The following is a 21833-nucleotide window of genomic DNA, read 5'->3' on the forward strand; positions in this document are numbered from 1 at the left end:
GGAGAGTGTTTACATCTAAATCACGGCTTATGTCACTGAGGTTCTCAATTCCTCAGCTTGCCAAGAGAGCAGAAAACCTCAAGTTCCATACGGGTTTTATAAGAGGAAAAATGGGAATGTTTCAACAGCCTGCAAAGCCATGACAAGCTGGACAGTGGCAGACTGGAAGTGTGTAATGAATGAACTACACACTACCAAATTTTCCTCCAAGGCACAATGAGAATGTTAATTGCCATTGTGCAATTCTTTATACTATTCAAATTACTTTAAAAGTAAGATTATTGGTAGACTTTACCAAGACAAATACTGGGAACAGGTTAGTGCAAACACTCCCACTTTAAAATAACAAAAAAATCTTTCCGTCCAGTCCCACCTGATCGTGCTGAAATTTAGTTCGGGAGGTTTTGATGATTAAATGGTATCTGGTATGAGATGTGTCTGACTAGAGAGAAACAGACCTTCTCATCTGGCTATGATTTCCTCCCCTTTCTCTATTTTCACTGCAAAAAGGCTGGCTGGCTCTATCTTGACTTAAATGTAGCATTTTGGGTTGCACAGAAAAGCGAGTGACCCATTAGGTCAATTAAACGCAAACGGGAACACAATTTCAAGTTCAATACTTTGTTTCCTCTGGCAACAGAAAGAGAACACTAAGCATGTAAACAGTTACATCATGTTGCCTAAAATGTGTTGCGCTAGGAGAGAAACGCATCAGAGATTTCTGGCGTGTTAGAATACGTAAAAAGACAGAAAACTAAAATAAACAAAACAAAACAAAAAACCCCCCCAAAACAACAGAAAAACCACCATCACAACCCCAAAAAGACAGAGATGTCACACTGCTGGCACAAAGAACAAATCCTCATCTAAATCTAGGGGAAAAGTGTGTAAGGCTATTTATCAGACTGATGCTCTGTGAAAATAGATTAAACCAAAGCATAAATTACATTCAAAAGACAATGCACATCGTAAGCATCTCTTTTATTTATTGTAATATAAAGAAGCATACATCATTCAGCTCTTTAAAGTACAACTCAAATTGTACACTAACAAAAAAGATCAATTCAGACATCCATGAACATGTCAACAACAGAATTCATTACATTTTGCTCTGCTGGTATTGCACTTGGAATGGTTTAGAAGTAAGGCACAGTAAAAACAAAGTCATTTAGTGCTACTACAGCAGATGTCTTTTTTTAAACACATGCTACACGACGTAAAAGTACTTCTAGCTTATGTGTATACACACACAGGGAAAAAGAAAAAAGCATGCACTAGAGAATTCAGATTTCAACAGATCTTGCTGTTTCATAATATACAAATAAAGTAGTTTAAAGATGTAAACAAATTGCATGCACATAAACTAGAGCAAAATCTTTAATACAGTATCTGAAAGCTATTATGCTTAAATAAAAAAATATAACTTATTAGTACTCAGGTTTATGTGCCATTTTTGTCCTGTAGAGATTAAAAATTTGGGTTGGGGGCAAGGAGTTATGGGTGGAAAGAGAGGATTTTTCTGGTTTTGCTGTTGGTTTTATTTTTTTTGCTTCACACATTGGCAGCAGTACACTGGTAAGAAGGTCAAATATGGCTTTTGCAAAACAATGTCTAATGAAAACATGAAAAAGCACAATTGTGTTTGGGATCCAGCATCCTGATATTTTCCAGTCAAGAACAAAACAATCCAAAAATCAATATGATCTACGCTTGGAACTGGGTAAGCCATGCATTCCAAAAGACCTTTCTAAAGACATTTAAACTCTACAAGAACGAGACACTTTTGTCAAGTGTAAACTCTTAAAAACTAAACACAGAAGAATCCGAATGACTCAAGCATTGCTTTCCACTTCAAATGCTACTGAGTAAGTTTTGCCCGTGGCTGCAGCAGCTGAAGTGCTATTGGACTGTCTTCAGAATTAACTATGTGCCAGGAGTGGCTTTGCTTCTTTTTACACAGGTACATTAGAAATTAAGTAAATTAACTGCTCAATTTTTGGTTTCACTTTATCTTTGGCATAGGAGAAGCCATTTTTCAAATTAAAAAGGACATGCACCATGTTGCATTCCAACATGTTATGCTGAAAAGGCACATTTGTTGCTGCCTGGGTGGCAAGGGAAGACTTCTCATTTTGCAAAAGGCACGGTGTTGAGTGCAGCATCCTTTCCTCATCCTCCAGAGAGTGTTCAGTTAGACCAGGTACAATTGTACACAGTGGCTTCCCAGGAGCTGCCCGTTTCTCTCAGCCACTGCTTTCTTAGCTAGATCCAGGCTTGGAAAAGTCACCAACACCTCACCACTGGGCTGGCCACTAAAGTTGTAAAGCATGAGGATGGAATCTGCTTGGAGCTGCAATGGTACAAGAAGACAAAAGAAAAAAACTGTTATGACCAGAGACAACATCTGGAAATGCAGTTTTTAATGCTGGCGCATTTTTTAGTGCATCTGGCTCACTCAGCTCCTGTGTCCATGGTGAAAATATTCTGAATGTTAAGAATGGGAAGGAGCAGAAATCAAAGATTAAAGGAAATTCAGCTTTTAGCTTGACAAACAGCAGCAGCTCTTATTCTGCTGAATACAGTGATGTAGACATAATTCTGTGCAAAAATTTTGCTAGAGAAGCAATTGAGATTAAAGGTTAATAAAGAGTTAGATATAGAAGGTGAATGGAACAAGAAATCCAGGCATGAATAATTCTTGTACTGTGTGGACTACTGGCCAATTGACAAAGGCTATTAAGGTATGTCAATACTCACAAAGTTAAAAACATCCCAGCCCACATGCAAAAAATAAAAGAGCTGGATGAGTTCTGTGTTGAGAGAATGAGCTGAACTCAACACTGGTGTACACAGTGCAAGGAAGGTTTTTCAGAAAAATTAATAAGTAAAATTTGGTACAGGTCAACTGAATGAAATAAATATTGCAATCTTAACAAGGCTGAGAAAGAGCAGGTAAGCAGATGAGATTTAGTCATTGCAGTTAATTTACTTTGGAGGACATTTGCCCTCATGAAGTCTTAAAAAGCACTTCCAAATCGCTGAGTACGAAGCAGACATCACTGTCAGCCCTATTGTACCCCATCCATTTTCCACAAGATGCAGGAAGTTCTTCCAAGCTAAATTTGGAACTCCTGGTTGTTGGACAGAAATGAATCTCAGTGAGGTTTCAAAACCAGAAACTTAAGGATCAAAAGTTCAGCACACAAGGTTAGTTTTTTTGAAAAACAGAGTCAGACAAAGCTGTGCTGGAAACCCAACCAGTTCTATGAATATCAATTCAAGTCAAGTTCACGTGATATATCCTCTTGAGTTCATAAAAGGTTAAAGTATTTAATTGTTTTATTTCTGTAGGATTTATGTGTGTCTGGTATACTACAAGAAATAGCAGACTTCTCTGTTATTACCAATAACATTTCTTTCATATATTATATCATATATCAGCTTTACATTCAAACATATGAAAATGAAGCAATTGCATACCAGAGCTTCACTCACCCAAACACTGAGCAGGCAGCAAAAATATTCTTAAAATATAAATAACAGTACACTTTAGAAACCAAAAACATGCATGAGACAGTTAGTACAATCATTCTCTCATTTCTTCTCAGAGAACTAAAGTTAGTCAAGAAATAGCATGCAGTAAGAAATCCAAAAACAGATAAAAAATCATGTCTAAAGCCCACTTTTAGTTTGGAAGCAATCTTGGTTTATGTCAGAGTAACCCTCTCACAAAGAGAAAGCTGTTCACAACTTGGGTTCAACTGAGCTAAAAGATGCTCTGCTCTAAACCAGCTCTTTGCTCTTAATCCATATGGGAGCAACTCATTTACCATCAGTCTAGAATAAAATTTTAATATTTCAGCTCAGAGTCAGCTGAAAACACACATGGAGCAGAGTCAGACCTCTGAGCACAGAGGAGAGCTTTAAAACCATATTTTAAATAGCAGTATTGGTGTAATACCAATGTAGGGATCTGGAAATTCATGTTGTAACAGTTGCATGGAGAGTTAGCAGAGAAGTTTACACATTCTGCAAGCAATAAAATTAAAAGAGGTAAATTAACCCCTTCAGTTTAATTTTAAGACATACTGGATTGAAGTTTTTATTTATATATGTATTTCTAGAGAAATAGATTTTCTGTATGTACATGTGTGTTTTAAAATTAGATTCAGATTCACAAAAATGCTACTTTGTACAACTTGGAATTCAGACTGAGCTGCTCCATGAATTAGTCAAAGATTGTTTCCATGTCATACTTAGTAGAAACCAATCGCTGGTCTGGTTTTCCAGTTATCACCAGACCATGCAGTCCATCTGCTCCCTACAGATCCTACATGAGAAAACAACTAATTTGGAAACAACTGAGTTGATGGTTGTTAGTGAAAGTAGGCACAGTATATGACTGAAATTTTTAAACTGAAAGGTTCTTCTATTTTTTTTTTCTTAAGGAGAAAGAAAATGTGCTAACTAACCAGTAGTCTTTTGAATGGAATACAGTAGTACTGTGGCATCATGTACTCCACATATTTCTCTGTGATTTATGTGTGAATGCCAAAAATTCAGGCAAATTTACTGTTAGCAAATCTAGTTAATTGTATTGGAAAGTCACTATATCAAAACCTCTTCTGAAAAGACTAATCTCTAGCTAGTTCTATGAGACAGAAAAGACACATCCAGGGACCTGGGGGGTATTTGCACACACATTTGTGTGTGCTTTCTAGAAATATAAGGGGGAAAAAAATCGTCTTCCACTACTAAGAGGAAAATATTGGGCTGAAAGGTTCACATGAGATGCAAGCATTAACAAAGCCTTCTGGAAGTTGAACACACCATCTGAGCAGAACCAGGCAACCACCCTACCTCCACCACTGCTGCCCATCAGCTACAGATCACAGCCGGCCCATTTCCTTGGGTTAGTTGATTTTTGAAGCAGAAAGACTAACACCAGGATCCCAATGCAAGCTGCTAAGGGGGGAAAAGCCACAAGCAAAGATCTCTGTAGCACCAAGCCCTTCTTTCCCTTCCCATTCACCTCTGGAGCCCCAGGCTCTGCCAGTCACATCTTACCTTCTTCAGAAGTTACAAAGAGTTACAAACAGACCCACTCTTTCGGTGCTTGTAACACACTCCTGGCTTGATCGCTCAGCTGAATTAGGCCATTGTAGTCATCAGGTGCATACTACAGTACAAGTGTGACATGGGACAATCAGCAAGAGAAGGAACAGTCTGGCACAGCAAGCCACACAGACCATCATTTCCAGCCACAATTAAGAGCATCAGCTATAACAACTGGCAGGAGACACTGAATTGGACAAAAACTAACTTTATGTAATGTAAAAAATACATTAATTGTATTACTTGTTGTAGAAATAAAGTAAATGCTTGTGGGGAATATTCTAAACTATGTATTTGAACTGCTTCTCATCAAGGAAGGGAAATAGCTCAGACCATGAAGTGCTTTTATTTTTCTTTCTACTCATGAGATGGCAGCACCAGGTAACCAAACTCTTACATTTTCACAAGCACGATCATGAGCACAGTAAGGGACAGAGGAGCATCTTCCAGCCTGCACACTGAAGTGGGGGGATCAGAATAATTGTATGGATCTCATTCAGAGCCTTTATGCGCTCATGGAAATGAAGTGCAGCTTCTCTAGGGTAGAGTCACCAAGACTTGAGCTGCAGATAATACTTCTACTCCATAGACTACACCAATGTAATGAAAGAAAATCAGTGGTCCAGCATGAATGCACTCAACAAGGTAAAATAGCATTTAACCTAGTGTAGTGTATTTCTGCACTGGAAAATGAAATAAACTACCCAGTGTGCTGCATCATGACAGATTTGTAGAAGTAATATAAAATAAAAATAATGACTGTACACAACAGTCACACCAACAAATTTGAACAAAAACCACATATGTGAATCAGATCTAAGAATTATTTGAAATCCTGAATGTGAACAGTAATCACTCATGCTATTGGCCTGGTACAAATATGACATATATAGTCAGAATATACATCTTGGAGAATATGAAATTGTTCTTAGCACATAATCTTTTCAAATAACATATCCTGGAAAGGGACTGAGCATTCCTACACGTGCTGCAAAGACTGCTTGAGTGGCTCCTATAATCCAGAAGAGTGGTTAGCATAACCTGAGTTGTAGAATATCTCAGTGGCAAGGAGAGTTTTCTGTCTTCACCCAGGCAGACTAACTAATGGTTTTGCACTAACACTGTAAATGATTGCCAAATGCACACAATGTAGATGCACTATGCTACCTTTCCTTTGATATTTCCATAATACAAAAAGTCTCCTGCCAGCTTAGGGAGAAAAGGGTATTTATTATATTTGGGCACACAGGACATGTATCCATCCAGAGGGAAGTTGAAAAGAAAAACACCAACCATCTCAGTACACACCTTTCACAGAAAACAATAACCAAGAGCCCAGAGAACACAAAAGAAAAGAACCCCCCAGAATTTTACTACTGGATTCTAGCCACCTTCACATCTAAACCCAAGCCATTAAGTGAAAGGCAAATATAAGAAGTATTTTCTAGATAGTCTCTGCCAGGGCAACCAGACCGTGCAAATATTAAATTTATCAGTTCCCAGACCTGCCCTTGAAACAAATCTACAAAATGCAAGTTTACTCTTTGGAAGGAATGTCTCAAGATAGTACATACTTTAGATTATCAGTAGATGTACAGTAGGCAAAGTTCTACAGTCTTACTCTTGTAAGGGACAGTATTTCATAAGTTACACTTGAAAAGTAATAAATAATGTGGAAAATAGGAAAGTTGGAAAAAATATCCTGCACAGAAATATCAGAGTTGGCAGAGCTTAGGCAAAGACCTAAAGAAAGACATAAAGAAAGTAGAAAAATAAATTCATCAAAAGACTTTGAAACAGAAGCAGCTTCTAATCACAAGGATAGGTAAGAGACTGCAGTGAATTAAAACAGATGCTGTAGAACAGTAAATTCTTCAAATAAAATGAAGATTACCCTAGCTTGCCTGAGTAAGCACATGACTGTGAATCTTTCTGATTCTGTCTGCATTTCAAAACCCATAAGAGCAAAACAAGAATATCCAACCACACAGAACAAAACCAAGGGTAGACTGGTTAATAAAGATGTAATACACTGTACTTCCTCCTTGAATTCTCTTCAACCTATTTGATTGCTTTGTTCTTCTCTTGCTGAGAGAAATGTGGGACTGTCTTCCCTTCACAGACTGTGCACAGATTTAACCAGGTCACTAACCAGTAAGTCATTGATTTCCATTCCATTTTTGCAGCTCCTACAGTGAATATTCAAAGCTCAGTCTAAAAACAGCACAAACAAAGCAATCTAGAGAAAATAACCCACTGCCAAAAAAAAAAAAAACAAAAAAACAAAAAAAAAACCAAAAAACCCCCACAGCTTTGAAACTGGAAAGTATATTTAGACACACTCCAACTGGGAAAAAACAGGAGCAAGTAATAGAAAAGGAAAACATCATAGGCACAATGGCCACTTCAGGAAGGCAGCTGCAATTCTCACCCTAACCACCCTGAAAATACAATATACCCTTGATATACATCAAATCTGATGACTATAAAATCAGATTTAAGGGTAGGTAACCGCAACCTTTAGCACAAGAGTCAGGAGAAATACCCCAAACTGGCTTTGCCCTTACAAGTACATCAGTTGTACCATAAGACTGCCTATACAAACAGCCACAAATACCTGAAAGCTCTGTGGAACAGATATCACCTGAACATTCTGTGTATCAGAGACTGAAACAGGTAATGCCTGTTCCAAAAATACCGAGGGTGCCACTTTAGTCTCTTGCTTCAAGCGTGGGAGGCAACAGACAGAAACTGGAACCACTAATTTACCCATCTCACAGAGACTTTCTCCTCACAGGCAACATTTCCAGGTGGGAGATAAATTTAGAATAAAGCAAAACAAGCAGTGTGTTCTATTCTGAGAGTGAGGGGGTGAGCATGGGACAGTGTCTGTATTGCCAGATGATTTCCAGTCCCACTGAGTGGGAATTCTTCCTTGGCACTTCCCCTTTCCTAGTCAGGGGGTGCCATGCCTGGGACTGGCACACACACGATGGGGTATCCCCCTCTCAGACTACAGAGAATCAGATTTCAAAGGAAACCCAAAGGAAATAAAGAATACTTCTTTGTTTAAGCACACATTTCAGAAAAAAACCTCCTAATCCCTAAAAAGTCAGTAACAATGAAGTCTGTTGTCCTGATACAACAGAGAAAAGTCGTTAGTTCCCTTGGAATTTAGCCACTCATCCACTTTCCTTCACTTCCTTACTACTGTTCTAAACACAACTCACCCTCCTCGCCTCCACCAGCAAGCCTTAGATTCTGCATCTCTGAAGCCTTGGAGGATTAATATACTGCAAAAGCTCTTTATAGCTACAAAAGACACTTTAGCCCAGTACAGGTTTAAAGAACACTATTTATTTTAAGGTTTTCTTATGTAGAAACGTGTACACAAAGAAATCCTTACATCTCCATCCCAGCCTCTTTCAGCAAATTCAGGGGGCTCTAAATAAAAGTTCACCCTCTGAACTGGCCCCTAAATCTTAGCCATCTAGTTTGGTTTCTTTTACTGCTATACTTACACACAAGCTACCTAAATAGCAAGTCTGCTTTCTAAGAACTAATCCACAGGGTCTTTTTCAGGCGGGCGTGAGCTCACATTCATGCCAGCCTCCAGAAACTGGGCAAGTACTGCTGAAAGGAGGCTGAATCCCAGCCAAGACAACAGCTGGGAATTAGTTTTTGGTCAGCTAAGATCATGGGCACAGCTAAACTGCATCTGCTCTTACATTAACCTAACAGCTCTTGTCATGAACCAAGTCTGACACTATTTACATCCTCATAAAAAAAAAAAAAAATTAAAAACTGCACACCAACTACCCCCCTACCCCCCAAAAACCTCAAACACAACAACAACAAAAAGAAAACTGATAAAAAACACTACCCAAAAAAGTCAATATGTGAAGACTAAAATATTTTGCATTGATAAATTTAGTGGCTAAATAGTAAAACCTATTAAGTATTTAGCCACTAAATTAAAAAAATAAAAACACTTTAGAGAAGAATTTTGTTTTCTTATGCACCAACTTCACATAAATTCCTCACAAGTACTACTCCTGTTCATTCATTTTTTACTGCAGTTCTCTCACTGCTTCTACAGCTGTACAGAGTGATGGCCTAAAATTCTGAGGAGTTTTGCTCTATGTTATTACTATATTTGCACTACTTCTTCCTCAAACTTTACCCCATGGCATGAGACATGAGTTATTTTTCTGAATTCCTGGAGAACCTCCTCACAATCCCATCCATGGATCCCTTACTTGGGCTTAATGCCCAGGATCTGCTAAATAGCTGGTGAATGGTAAATGGTGAGGGTTTTGTTGTTCTTGTTTTGCTTATTTTGGGTTTGTCGTTTTTTCAATGTGATTTTAGTTGAGTTGGGTTTTGTGGTTCTTTTTTTAGCTTTCCTTTAGCTGTGTATCCAGCATATAACTGGACTCAAATCAGTGGCCATATTGCTTTACAGTACAACTAAAATGTAGTTTAATGTGAATTATTGAATCAGAGAGTATTAATATTAGCTCTTTTGAGGATTACATACACTACAATATTATACAGAAAGGTGATGGGGAAAACTGCCATCTCCCTGAGTTTTTCTTCCTGAGTTTTTCAATTGCTCAATCCAAGTTACAATAAATACATCCAAGCTGGAAGGAATTTTCACCAATAAAAACAAGAAAACAGAATTACAATAAGCAATTGAGTTGCTGAACCACTAAACAAGAGGCTAATGCTAAGAAAATTAAATGAAAATTAAAATGCTGATCTGCAGACTTTTAAATTATTTGTTTTCAGAAGCATGTACTGACGTTGAGACCAGCTTGTTGAAGCCCATGATAGGCAAAGTCTATCTCTTAAGAGGCAGGTCTGGTATGAAAAGTGCTTTCTCTTAAGTAGCAACATGTACACACATGCAATATATAAAGCCCATGAAGCCTGAAGGAAAAGGGGAGTAAAGCAAGAACTAAAACTTAAACCCTGATCCTTTCAGACAAGGACACACAAAGACAAAAATCACCCTTCAATCCCAGCATCCCCGATCTGCTTCCCAGAATACCAACACTGAAGTCCATTGAATACCATCAGTTAGTTGTGCAGAGATTAAAACCATGCCCAAACCACTGATGATTATTAAGGGCTCACTTTATGAACGAGCAGAAGCATCGTGCAATAAATCCTTGGGCGGCAGCAGAAAATGAGAAAACAATGTGAAGAAAGGGGAGGAAAAAAGAAAAAAATTAAGATTAGTTATTTCTCCAGAGATGTAATATCTTCCCATTACAGTAAGTCACCATCTCCTTTTCCCCTGAAGGAATGAGTGAGTGTAAAATTAGCATTACCACATGTGGGATTCCAAGAACAATTCAAAAGAATTTCTGGTTCCTTTGTAAGATTTTGAACCTGATCTCATTTGGACAACATCTTCTAAAGAAATCAAAGAGGTGACCAATTCAATAACAGCAACTGATAATCACACGGGGTTGCAGCAGCAAAATATAGGTTTCACTTTGTGGTAAAATTTCTGTTCATCTAACCATTTAATTGTGCAATACAAACACCAGGACCTGCTCTCCAAAAGCAGAAATGAGGAGAAGGGCAAACTGAGCACGAGACACAAAGTCCAGATTCACTAAACTGGAGATTTAGTGAAAGGTACAGATACTAGAGGTTGTCACTGACCTGTTCATGGATGGACAGGTTCAGGTCACATTTTTCAAAGGTGGAGTTACACCTCTAGCTGAATTTCAATTTAGCAAATGAGCTTCCACACTTAAGGTTTTAATACATCCACCATCTATCCACCAAAACTCCCAATCAGCAGAAAACAACTAAAAGGCAAAATATTGATGGCTAAACAATAGGATGAATGATTATTACTTGTCTGAGCATCATGAAAGCCACAAATAACTGAACTCTGGAAATATCTGTGGAAGAAAAAGCTCTAGAATACAATGATATTCAGTTTCTTTTTACTGTTCATCAAAATTCACCACACTTTTTATGTGACTATCTTTTTCCACTGAAAAAATGAGCATGCAAAACTTCTTTCAAAACATAAATGTAAAGTTCAAAAAGAAGATGCAACAGGTAGAGCACTGCATCTTCCAAATAATCAAAACTTGGAATATACACTTTTAAGCACCGTTTTCAGTCTACATTCATTTGCATACCAGACATCTGGCTCTACAAATTAAAGCTCATCATCTTGTAAGAATCTTAAGGTTAAAAATAATAATACTAAAAAAAGAAAAAAAGAAAACATACCATGACTGAATCTTTCCTATTAATTCAATCAATATCAGTGTTATCCCAGAATGTTGAAGGACAAACATGCAACAATTGTTGCCTTTTGACACAAATCATTTGTTCACTTGCAGTGGTTTGAGAGCCACAAAGAGGATTTTAGGCCAGGGCTCCCAGGCAGTACCCAAAAGAGCAGTTGGTAGCTGTGTAGGTGCTGTTACCCACAGGAGTTAAATACTCACCAGAACATACCATGTTCAATTACCTTTCCTTTTAGCAAACATGTCATGACAAATCATGGATATACATACAATGTGCTGTGAGACAAAAGGCAGAAGACATGGAAAGAACCATTCCATGAATTCAGGCAAGGGCTGCTGGAAAACAGGGTTTGTAGCTGGTGCTTGATTTTGGGTTTTTTTTAACTTATCAAGAAGATAAGTTTCTGTTTGCTCACCTGAGAGCATTCCATCAGTCCACACAGACTGACATTACCTATAGTTTATGTGCTGTCAGTATGGAAAGCATGGATAATACAGATTTCCTTTAGTTTGCAATGTAATACAGCTTCAATGAAAGATGTTCCTGCCTGTGACCAAAATAAATAGCACTTGAAACAGTGTTTGACCAAGACATGGTGTCTATCCTTTTGCAAGTCACCACACCCAGAGCACAGCTCCCTGCATCAGAAATCTGCAAACTTTTAAGTGTTGAAGGTCAAACACTGACCCTACCAAAAGGCTCCTACCACCAAGAGGCCAGGACTGAAAATTCTGGCAGCCCCACTTTGCTGGGGCAGCCCCTTTGCAGCCCCACTCACACTGAGGCTCTGACTCTGACTCTTCAGAGTCAAACCCTGAACCCAGACACCAAATCACTGCTTCCAAATCAGGATTTGTTTATTTAATAAGAAGTAAGGCAAATCATGTGTTATGCTTCAGTCTGCCAGTTAAATATACAACATGCAGCTTGCTGACTTGTGTGGCAGTTTCCAACAGCACTCACTTGCTCAGTTTGACCTCCACTGATCAATACTCAGAGGTCTCAAGGAGAGGGCTGCATACTAACCTGGTAGCCCTGGAAGAAACTGAGTATCTCCTTCATTCCTGTGTTATATGGCAAGCCCTGCATCCGGACCAAGGCTCCAGGCTGGGGCAGGATCGGAGTGTGGGTGGCAGTGGCAGCAGCTGCCACAGCTCCTGGAGGAGCTGCAATGTACCCCACCGTGGTAGGAGACACTGGAGGACTGGAAGAGAGAGGGAGCAAAATTGTTACAAAAAACCATTAACAGGTTCTACTACTCAGAACAAATAAAGATGAAACTGAAAATTTATATCTGAAAATAATCCAAACACCACAGAAAAACAGTCCTGATGTAGATTGTTTTGTGGACTTTTAAAATTTCTCTTCAGCATGTCAGTTTTTAGAGAAAGGAGGGAAGGGAAAATAGTTAACATTTGTAGTTAAAGATATAAGGAGCAGCATTTGTTGTTTCACAGGGGATTAGAAAAAAGTAGCTGCAGATGACTTGTTTTAAGATCATTATTAAAAGCAGGAGAAACAAAGGGGAGGGGTGTGCCATAGCATGAAAAGGTGGAAATTGCCCAAATCCAGCATTTCTGAGCCACAAAACAGTGGGTAGTTAGCATCTCCATCTCTGGTCAGGGCCTATCCAGCAAGTTCCCAGATACTCAAGCTAGCAAATGTCACAAGCCTAGGCCATATCATGAACAAGCTATTTCCCCACAACCCTGTACCAGACTTCAGTGACTCATGCTGATACCATCTGTGGGAAGGGAAAAGGTGGAGATCTGCTTTGCTTTCACATGTAAAAATGTTCTTTGGTCTCACTGATATACAAAATCAAACCTGGTACACACCTATGATGAGTCTTTCAGCACAGAAAACAGTGCAGTAATTTCACGACTATAAGGCGCACCCTCTTGACTAAAATTTTGGTCTGAACCTGGAAGTGTGCCTTATAGTCCGGTGTGCCTTATATAATGGACAAAGTTGCGAATTTTGCCGACTCCCAGGGGGTGCGCCTTATAGTCCGGTGCCCCTTATGGTCGTGAAATTACTGTACTATAAGTAAAAGAACAAACTAAGAGGTGAGGGTAGAGGTGTGTATTGACACAGCTTCTCTTCTGGCCAAGAAATAGAACTGTCTTGATGACATCGCCCCAGTGCCAAAATAAGCCTGTGAAATAATAGGCCAGCGTTATCATGAGATTCAAACAGAACCTACAGAGGAGATGAACCCCCTTACAAGGTCACAGAGAAACAGTTAAATGGTTTCTGCCTCTGTTGCTGCACATGAAGTTCCCAGGATTACCTACACCAGAAGTACAAATGTAAGAGCTGCTCACAGGCATCCACAGAGTCACCTGCTGCGCTGGGCTGAAAGGTCAAGAGATCAGTGAAATCTCAGGGTTACCTGGGATAGTAAGCTGTGTAGTTCATGTAAAGCTGAGCTGCCTGGGCTGGGTAGTAGGTAACAGTTGGAGGAGCAGCTGCAGAGGCCTGGGGCGTCCTGGTTGTTGGCAAGAGGGCTTGTGGCTGGTAAAGGGCTGCTGCCTCTGCAGGGATCACAGCTGCTGTTTGGAAAGCAGCATAAGCTGGTGGAGAAAGACCTAAAACCAAAACAGGTCACAGCAACAAAAAACAATCAGAATGGAGAACTCTGGGATGAGTAACTCCTCTCCTACAGCAATGTCATTAAAATTATCTGGGCATGATTGATGAACACTTGAGCAAAGACTGCTCTCTAGCCTCTCCCCTGGAGACCTTTGCTACATCTCCTTGCATAACAACCAGGGCATTTGGAATGAGTAATTCCTAAAAGGTCTCAACTCCAAGAGCTGAGCAGCCTTGTCTATATGTAAACGGAAAGTAGGGAACTTCAGAGGTATTAAAAGAAAGCATAAAGCCATGTGCATAGAGAAAGCAGGCGTGCACACCAACACACCCTCATGTTTTCTAACAGAAGTTGTACTCTGTGGGACTAAAGCACCATAATAGTGTTACACGTGGGCATCCATAGCTGCTGACCATGAGACTCCATGTATAAGCTTCCTATGACTTCAGAAGGTATTTTTATGACATAGCAAATGGAAGGGAAAATATCCCACTAGATCACTAGCCTGATGCATTTTGATGAACAAATACCTAGTTTGTACAGAACAATAAACTTGGATTGGTGTGCAGTCAATTTTGTTTTATATACTATATTTGGCAGCTTTTTACTATTTTGCAAATACATATCAGTATCTGCTTTGTGATTTGATGGTGAAACTAATTAGAACAGTACAGTAAAATTCCATTATAGTTCCTCAATAATGTTTACTGTAATCTTAACAAAATTAAAATCCATCCAACTTCACCACTCTATGGTTGGTTAGTACACCATCCCAATTGGTGTTTTCCTTCAGAAATAAGCCCAAAGAGTACCTTCTCAATGCTCTGAGGCAAGATAGCAAGAGCACTCATTGGCAGCTGGAATATAGAACTTCTCCCCATTTTAAAAATCCCTCTCATTCCAAGTAGGTTTCACTACAGGCAAGTCTAGTGCAGAGCTCAGAAGAACAGTACACCCATAAAAAGCAAAGTGTGCAATAATTTCACTGGCAAGGCCTTGCTGCCCTCTACTCACCGCCGAAAATACAATAAAAATGCCTCTGATCAGTCCCATTATTGCCCAAAGGGAACAATTCCAATCTTAGCATGTACACAGATGGATGATTATTGATCATGGCAAAACCCGAGTCAAAAGGTGAAAGGCCACAAAGCTTCAGCACCTACCACATATCAGCCTTTAGCAGCAGAGAGCAGAAGAATTGGAGACTTACATGGTAACTTACATGGCGGTGGGGACAAGCCACTACGATTTAAAGTGCCACCCATTAAAACAAAGTTCATCTCCTCTCCAGAACACTGGAATACTTCCACATAACGGTCCTTCATCATTTTTTTGTGACATTTTTGAGCCACCATAAAGGCTTTGTCAGCAGATTTCATTTGGATAAAAGCATCACCTGATGGTCGTCCCTAGGGGAGGCAGGGAAATAACTGTAGGTCAGTCTGTTCTTAAATCACCCAGGTCACAAGAGATGCAGAAAGGAATAAGATCAAACATCTACTGAAAGCCTGTAACGTTATTCCTTCTCTGGCATGAGTCACTCAATCCTCGATAATTCCATTTAGGAGCAGAAAAATCAAGACTCATGCAACAAGTGCCCAGTTAACACAATGCTACTTCAGTCCTCTGCAGAAAGAAACAATCATGGAAACAGCAGCATGGAAAAAACCTGGAGGTCTCATCCAAAAGCTGTTCAAAGCAGGACTAACTGTCAATTTACATCAGGCCACTCGTGGCCTTGTCCACTTGAAATCTGAGCATCTCCAGGGATGGAGATTCCATATCACCTCTGGGCACCTGTTCAGGTGCTTAGCCAATTTCTCATTGTGATTTTATTTTTTCTCTTTTCAACCAACTGGATTTTTTTTTTTGATGTAGTCTCTTATTCTTTTGCTGTGAATCTCTAGGAAGAGCTTAGCTTTGCTTTCCCTAGAACTACTTTTGAGGTAATACTACAAAAGCATAAAGTTTCAGATCCTTTAGTAAAGTCCATAGCTATGTCAGAAGTTGATTTCCAGGTCTGATTTTCTGCAGTCTGACAGATATACTTGTCTGTATAAAATACAAAAAATTTCCTTAACCAGAAAAATACACACACAAAAAAAACCCTAAACAAATGTAGAAGATCTCTCATTTGTTTTCTTTAATACCTCAGTATTTCTGTCATTAAGAACTTGTTTTAACACAAGACAACAGGGAAAATATATCTCTATGATGATATCATTAAAATATACCCAAACCACAATTTTTAATTATCTACTTCCTTTAAAGCCTGAGCAACTACTAATCAAGTTAGAAAACCTTCATTTTGACACAAAGACCACTCAAACAACACAGCAGGAACCCAGAAGCTGACAGAGCAGCTATACCATCTAAAGGAGACATTTCTGGCGTGTATCTCCAGCCTCTGTCTGAAAACAGTCTCCAGGATAAGGTTATCATTCAAAGAACAAGCTTCATCTTCCCCAGGCTGATGCATATATACATACAGAGACAGAAAAGCAAGAGTGTAAACGGGGAAGAGAAACGAGGCAAAGACAGACAAAGAGAACGTTGTGTTTTCCCAAGGTTGGAGAAGACTAAAGCCAAGATCAGGTAAGCTGCCCTGACTTCTAACCTGCTCAGTCACTGCAAAGTTACTCCTCCCACGCACAAAATGCTGTTACCTGCTGATTAAGGACCATGTGAACTCCATGGGGTTTGATATCCCCCGTGGCATCTCCCATGAATTCCAAGATGTCATCGATGCCAGCAGTGTAGGGAAGACCTCTGAGCCGGACGCAGTCCCGGATGCTGCCCGTGGCAATGGTGTAAGGTGGGGGGATGACTGGAATGATGGGGGTTGGAAGAGTTGGAATAAGAGGTGTTGACATGTATCGATTCAGTACCTGTTGGGAAAAACCCACAGCAATGCAGATTTACAATCATCTGTCTGAGCACAGAGCAGTTCTCACAATACTATTTCCAACAGCATAGAAAAAAACCCCTTCTTACACCAAATTATTGCAGTTAGTTTCCTGGTGGGCATTTGAAAGTTTCAAACTCAGAAAAGACGAGTGTAAGAAATTCAATTTGCTAGATTGCAACAACAGCCTTTTCTCATCTCAATATAAAAAGTTAAAAGCCAAATACTTTAGTATCTCAAAAATGAACATCTGAAATCACATCTGTGCTAATAAAGTATTGCCAGTATTGCCACATACAGCTCTTAGTTAAATCAGGGTAAATTAAAAACAGTCATTTTAAAAGAACTGAGACCTCAAATAGCTAGTAAGTAACAGCACTAATTCTAATTTATTCTAAAATCTGATTGGTTAAGTGAGAGTGCTTATTTTTTTAACCCTAGTGCTCATCTCCAAGTACAGAGTTTCTGAGGAAAAAATAAAAATTAAAGATAAGAATATGACTTGACTTTGATCTCAACATTTTCTCTTGACTCATTTCCAAATGACAAAGGGAAAGTATGACACATGTTGGGGCTTAACTGCTGAAAAACATTTTTAGTGATGATTATCACAAATAAATACATTCTACTGAAAAAGGTACCAAAAAGCAGGTTACAAAGCTTTAATTCTGTTAAAAGTGATTTGGCTCAGGGAGTTTGTTTCAAGAATCTCCTTGTAACACATTTCAGGCCAGAAATCTCTCTCAGTTGTGTGGAGAATATTGCAATTACTTTGTCCTAACACTAAGCAGATGAGAGCTGGCTTTACTTCTTGTAATTACTCAAACAAGTAGCCTGTAATTTCCTAAGAAATAATCTCTTGTCCAAGCAGCTAAAAAGTTCAGGTGTCAGGCTAGACAGCTGTCATAGAGGAAGAAGTAATGACATGTTGGTAGAATATAAGTTATATCCATGTCTCCCTAAAAAAGGTGGAAGCAGAGACTTGGTTGCTGTGACAGAGTGATTTTTGTTCCTTAGAGGATTTTGTTTCATTCTCTCCCAGGAGGGAAGGTGTGGGAAATGCCATTTCCCAATCCTCACAGCACGCAGATTCTGGGCTGTTGTCGTATTTGTATCACAGTAGTAGCAATGGTCTACAAGTGTGGATATTTTTTCCCTTGACCAATCCCTTTTTCAGAAACACTTCACATGGTTTATAGGTGCACAGTAACTGTTACATTTTTATAGCCAGTGATTATGCAAAGACAAGACTAATTCTGGTAGTGGTTCCCTCCGGAGCCACCAATCTACAAATATTCCATGTCAGGAAGAAAAATATGATGTGGTGTTTTTCATAGGGGCAAGTTGCTGGTGACAAATAAAATAGGAACTGTTGAAAGATAGGAAAAAAAGGAAATATATTACCATATAACCTCAGGGGAAAAAAAAATCACTTCCTTTCACCAAAAAATCAGATACATCCTCTTAATTCTTGGTATCCAAGAAAGCAGTTGCTCATTTCATGCATCCAGATTTGGATTTAATATTAGAAATTCTGTACATGGAGACTAGCATTTAAAGACAATACTGCAGATTTTCAAGAAGCATTACTACAATACTATCAATCGACCATATTTTTAGAATTATTTTTGTGATTTCAGTCAACCTTTAAGGAGAAGAAAATTATGCAATGATTTTTACTTTATGGCCTGAAGGATGGCTAAAAAAACAACCACCCAAGCAGTGGCAGCTTAAAAACCCAAAATAAACACCCTCCTCCCCAAATAAACAAAGAAAAACAGTGCTGCACAATTTTCCATGCCCATTAGGAAACATGTATCGGCTTTTCTTGACATCTTTCATATAATAAACGTTCATGGCTGTCTACAACATATTTGTGTGCAAGTGCTAGAAGAAACATTTCAGCTGCTCAGTTTTGAGTCTCACAATCAATAGTTACAACCTGTTGGACCTCTGCTGCTGTGCTCCTGAAGAGTTCAATGTAACGTTTTCCAAGTATTTCTTTGTGCTTTTTAAGTGCATTCTGTGCATATTCTTCACAGGAAAACAACACAAATGCATCTCCTGTGGGCCTGCCATCTGGGTACTTGACAAAGAGAAGTCCCTCTTTCCCTCCTGTGACGGGGCACTCCGGGCCCAGGAACCCCAGGACATCTTCCTGAGTGGCAGTGAATGGAAGGCCTCTCATCCGGATGATGACTTGATTCTCCTTGGATAGGAACTGGGCCACTTCATTGGAGGTGCCTGGTGGAGATAACAGCGCATGGTCAGCCCAGAGCACGTGGTCAGTGCTGGGCACTGCATTCCAGAGCATGCAGCAGCAGAGAAGCGTTAAGGAACAATACAGGAGGTGAGTAGCCAGCAACAAAGATCCAAGACACCAGTAACTCTTAGCAAAGTATTTTGAGGGGAAAACCTCTCAATCTGTAAGTGTTTAATATTTTAATGAAATTGGAACAAAGATGAGATCAGTGTGAATACAAGATACACGGATGCTTCCATTGCAAAGGCTGGTCTTCCTCCCAAGACCTGTCTGTGAACATCACAGCTCTGTTACAACCATGTGAAATCAGAACTTGACAGGGTCAAATATTCTTGGAAGGCAAAACAGGAAAAGTTACTTCATTATCCATTTGCATCCTCAGTAAAGGAAAAAAAAAAGAACTAGAACAACATTCCTATGAACTTAAGTAATCACACTGAACTCTAACATCACTTACCTCCTGCAATTTTCAAGAATTCTTCCCCAGTTGCTTTGTAAACCTTCAAAGAAAGAACAAAAACTCACATGAAAATCACAATGTCCAGTTTTAAGCCACACACTCTTTCACGAGCAAGAGAATTGTGTTTTGGTACTTTGAACAGAACAGAAGTGTAGTTTGGTTTTAAATGAAAACATAGCCTAAAATATTCAGATTTCTCTCCAAAGGTTTGTTTCAAGTCACAGCTTTTTACCTCAATGTATCTGCTACCCATGTGATGCTTGTGCCTTTCCAGGGCAAGGTCTCTCTGCTCAGAATTCACAAACCGAACCAAAGCCTCCCCATTTCTTCTTCCTTGAGAATTCAGACAAAGAGCCACGCCACCTCTGGAAGGTAAAGCCAACAAACACAAGCTTAGTCTAAATCTTTAATACCTTTAATAAATAATTGTGTAAGAACAGCAAAGGAATCAGACTTTAATATGAAGATAACAGACTGAAAAAGAATTTGCTACTATCAGCCATTTAATTTTTATTGTAACACAATCATACTTAAAAATCTGCTGCATTGAGATCATAGATCTCATGTTGTTCACCACTTTCTCAACTCCCATAAAGATGCAAATTTGTCCTTCCAATTATCTCAGAGATACACACTTGAACTTCCTCATGACTCTAAATTAAAAAAAAATATATATATGTATATATATATATAGACTCAGTGTTGGAGATCTGGAATATATTTTAAGTGATAGGTATGCTAAATAAACTCACTCTCTTCATATATATGTATACACATAAATCTATACACAGGTATACACAAGAGTCATATGAAAATTTATTCCAAAGAGTACTTGGAAGTTTCTGAATGTGGCCTGCTTTGGAGGTGGAGAAGAATAATAAGTTGCCACAAAATTAAAGCGTTTTTTCATGTCTTGGCCTCTGCTTTGATTAATGCAAGAGGAGTTTCTCCCTTTAGACACTAGCAATAAATGGATGTATATTGGTTTTCAGTTTGTAAGTTTCTTTTCTTCTTCATGCATTTCAAAAGTTTTTCTTGCACACCTAAGGCTGCTAAACCTGTTCAGCTGTCGTGGTCACAGCATGGAAAGGGGTGAAGTGGGAAAAGACTGAAGGACTCCAGTGGGGAGAGTGGGGGATGTGTGTTAAACAAATAATAAAGGAACTTGCTATTAAAGGCAAAGTGATAAAGCAAGGCAAATTCTCCTTATCTTACTTGGCAATGTTGAGTCCTTTGAAAAATCGAGCGATATCCTGGTCTGAAGACTGCCATGGCAAACCTCTGGCACGTATTACTGTCTCACTGTCCACAGTTTCAGATTTACTACTGCACAGAAAGAAGAAAGAGGACAAAGTTTTAATCCAGGTTTTCCAATATTTTACCAAACTTCAGATTGAATCTAATTGAGTTGTAAATTGGGAGCATATTTTCTGTTGAGACACTCCTATCTCCATTATTCCTTTCAATAAAGAAAGGGAAGATAACTTGAATAATTCCTTTATATCTACAACACTGAAGATGCGCAGTGTTGTCATCACATTGCAATTCCTTAAATAGAAATACAGGAAAACTGCCTCAATGTAAAGTAATAAGGAACTGAATTAATTTTATTTGAAAGATCTAGCAACCCAAGCAACATAAAATACTTATGCCTAAGATATTTAAGTCTGGTCATTGAAATGCATTTGTAAAGAGTGAGCCATCCTGTTCCCTTGTCCCTAAAGCCAGCACCCAATTCAGTAAAATCACTTTGGGAAGCACCACACAGCTCAGCCCATGCAGGGTGCACTGGTCATCAGCCCTGTTGACTTAGGGAAAGTTCACAAATATTTCTTCACTCTGGGTAAGATAAGCCAGCCTCCCTGCCATGCAAAACAGAAGCAAGAGAACAAAGAGCATTTAACTTGCAGTGACTTCAGAGATGGACTAAAGTGCAGCATTCAGCATGCCAGCCACAGTCTGTCTGCACTGCAGAGGCTGCAGAGTACACTGAGCTGTTCTCAGGAGCCAATCTGCTGTCACACAACCATGGGGAAATATTCACAAGGTTTCCTTGCTCTGCACAAGACCCATCTTTGCTTGTAAACCAGGACAAGGGTACTTACCAAGGACCTGTTTCATACTTGTATTTCACAGTTTCAGGCTCAGTAAATACGTGATCTGTGACAAAACAGGAAGTTTAAATATAACCAGGGTCAGATTACTTAAG

General features: G+C 39.1%; 1 protein-coding gene across 1 annotated transcript in view; it reads right to left on the bottom strand.

Moving 5' to 3' along the window:
• Positions 1 to 1057: 1057 nt before the first annotated feature.
• The window catches only part of ESRP2 (epithelial splicing regulatory protein 2), a 42533-nt gene continuing 21757 nt past the window's right edge, over positions 1058 to 21833 (bottom strand). Inside the window, exons 6-15 of the mRNA XM_033069956.1 lie at positions 21730 to 21784; positions 20840 to 20950; positions 19857 to 19989; positions 19622 to 19664; positions 18844 to 19145; positions 16663 to 16884; positions 15207 to 15405; positions 13796 to 13991; positions 12427 to 12604; positions 1058 to 2350 (exon numbers count right to left, since the gene is read on the bottom strand). Of these exons, the coding sequence (XP_032925847.1) occupies positions 2192 to 2350; positions 12427 to 12604; positions 13796 to 13991; positions 15207 to 15405; positions 16663 to 16884; positions 18844 to 19145; positions 19622 to 19664; positions 19857 to 19989; positions 20840 to 20950; positions 21730 to 21784 (1598 nt within the window). The 3' untranslated portion in view covers positions 1058 to 2191. The remainder of the gene's footprint in view (positions 2351 to 12426; positions 12605 to 13795; positions 13992 to 15206; positions 15406 to 16662; positions 16885 to 18843; positions 19146 to 19621; positions 19665 to 19856; positions 19990 to 20839; positions 20951 to 21729; positions 21785 to 21833) is intronic.

This window comes from Catharus ustulatus, chromosome 11, assembly GCF_009819885.2.
Source record: "Catharus ustulatus isolate bCatUst1 chromosome 11, bCatUst1.pri.v2, whole genome shotgun sequence".
NCBI classification, from domain to species: domain Eukaryota; kingdom Metazoa; phylum Chordata; class Aves; order Passeriformes; family Turdidae; genus Catharus; species Catharus ustulatus.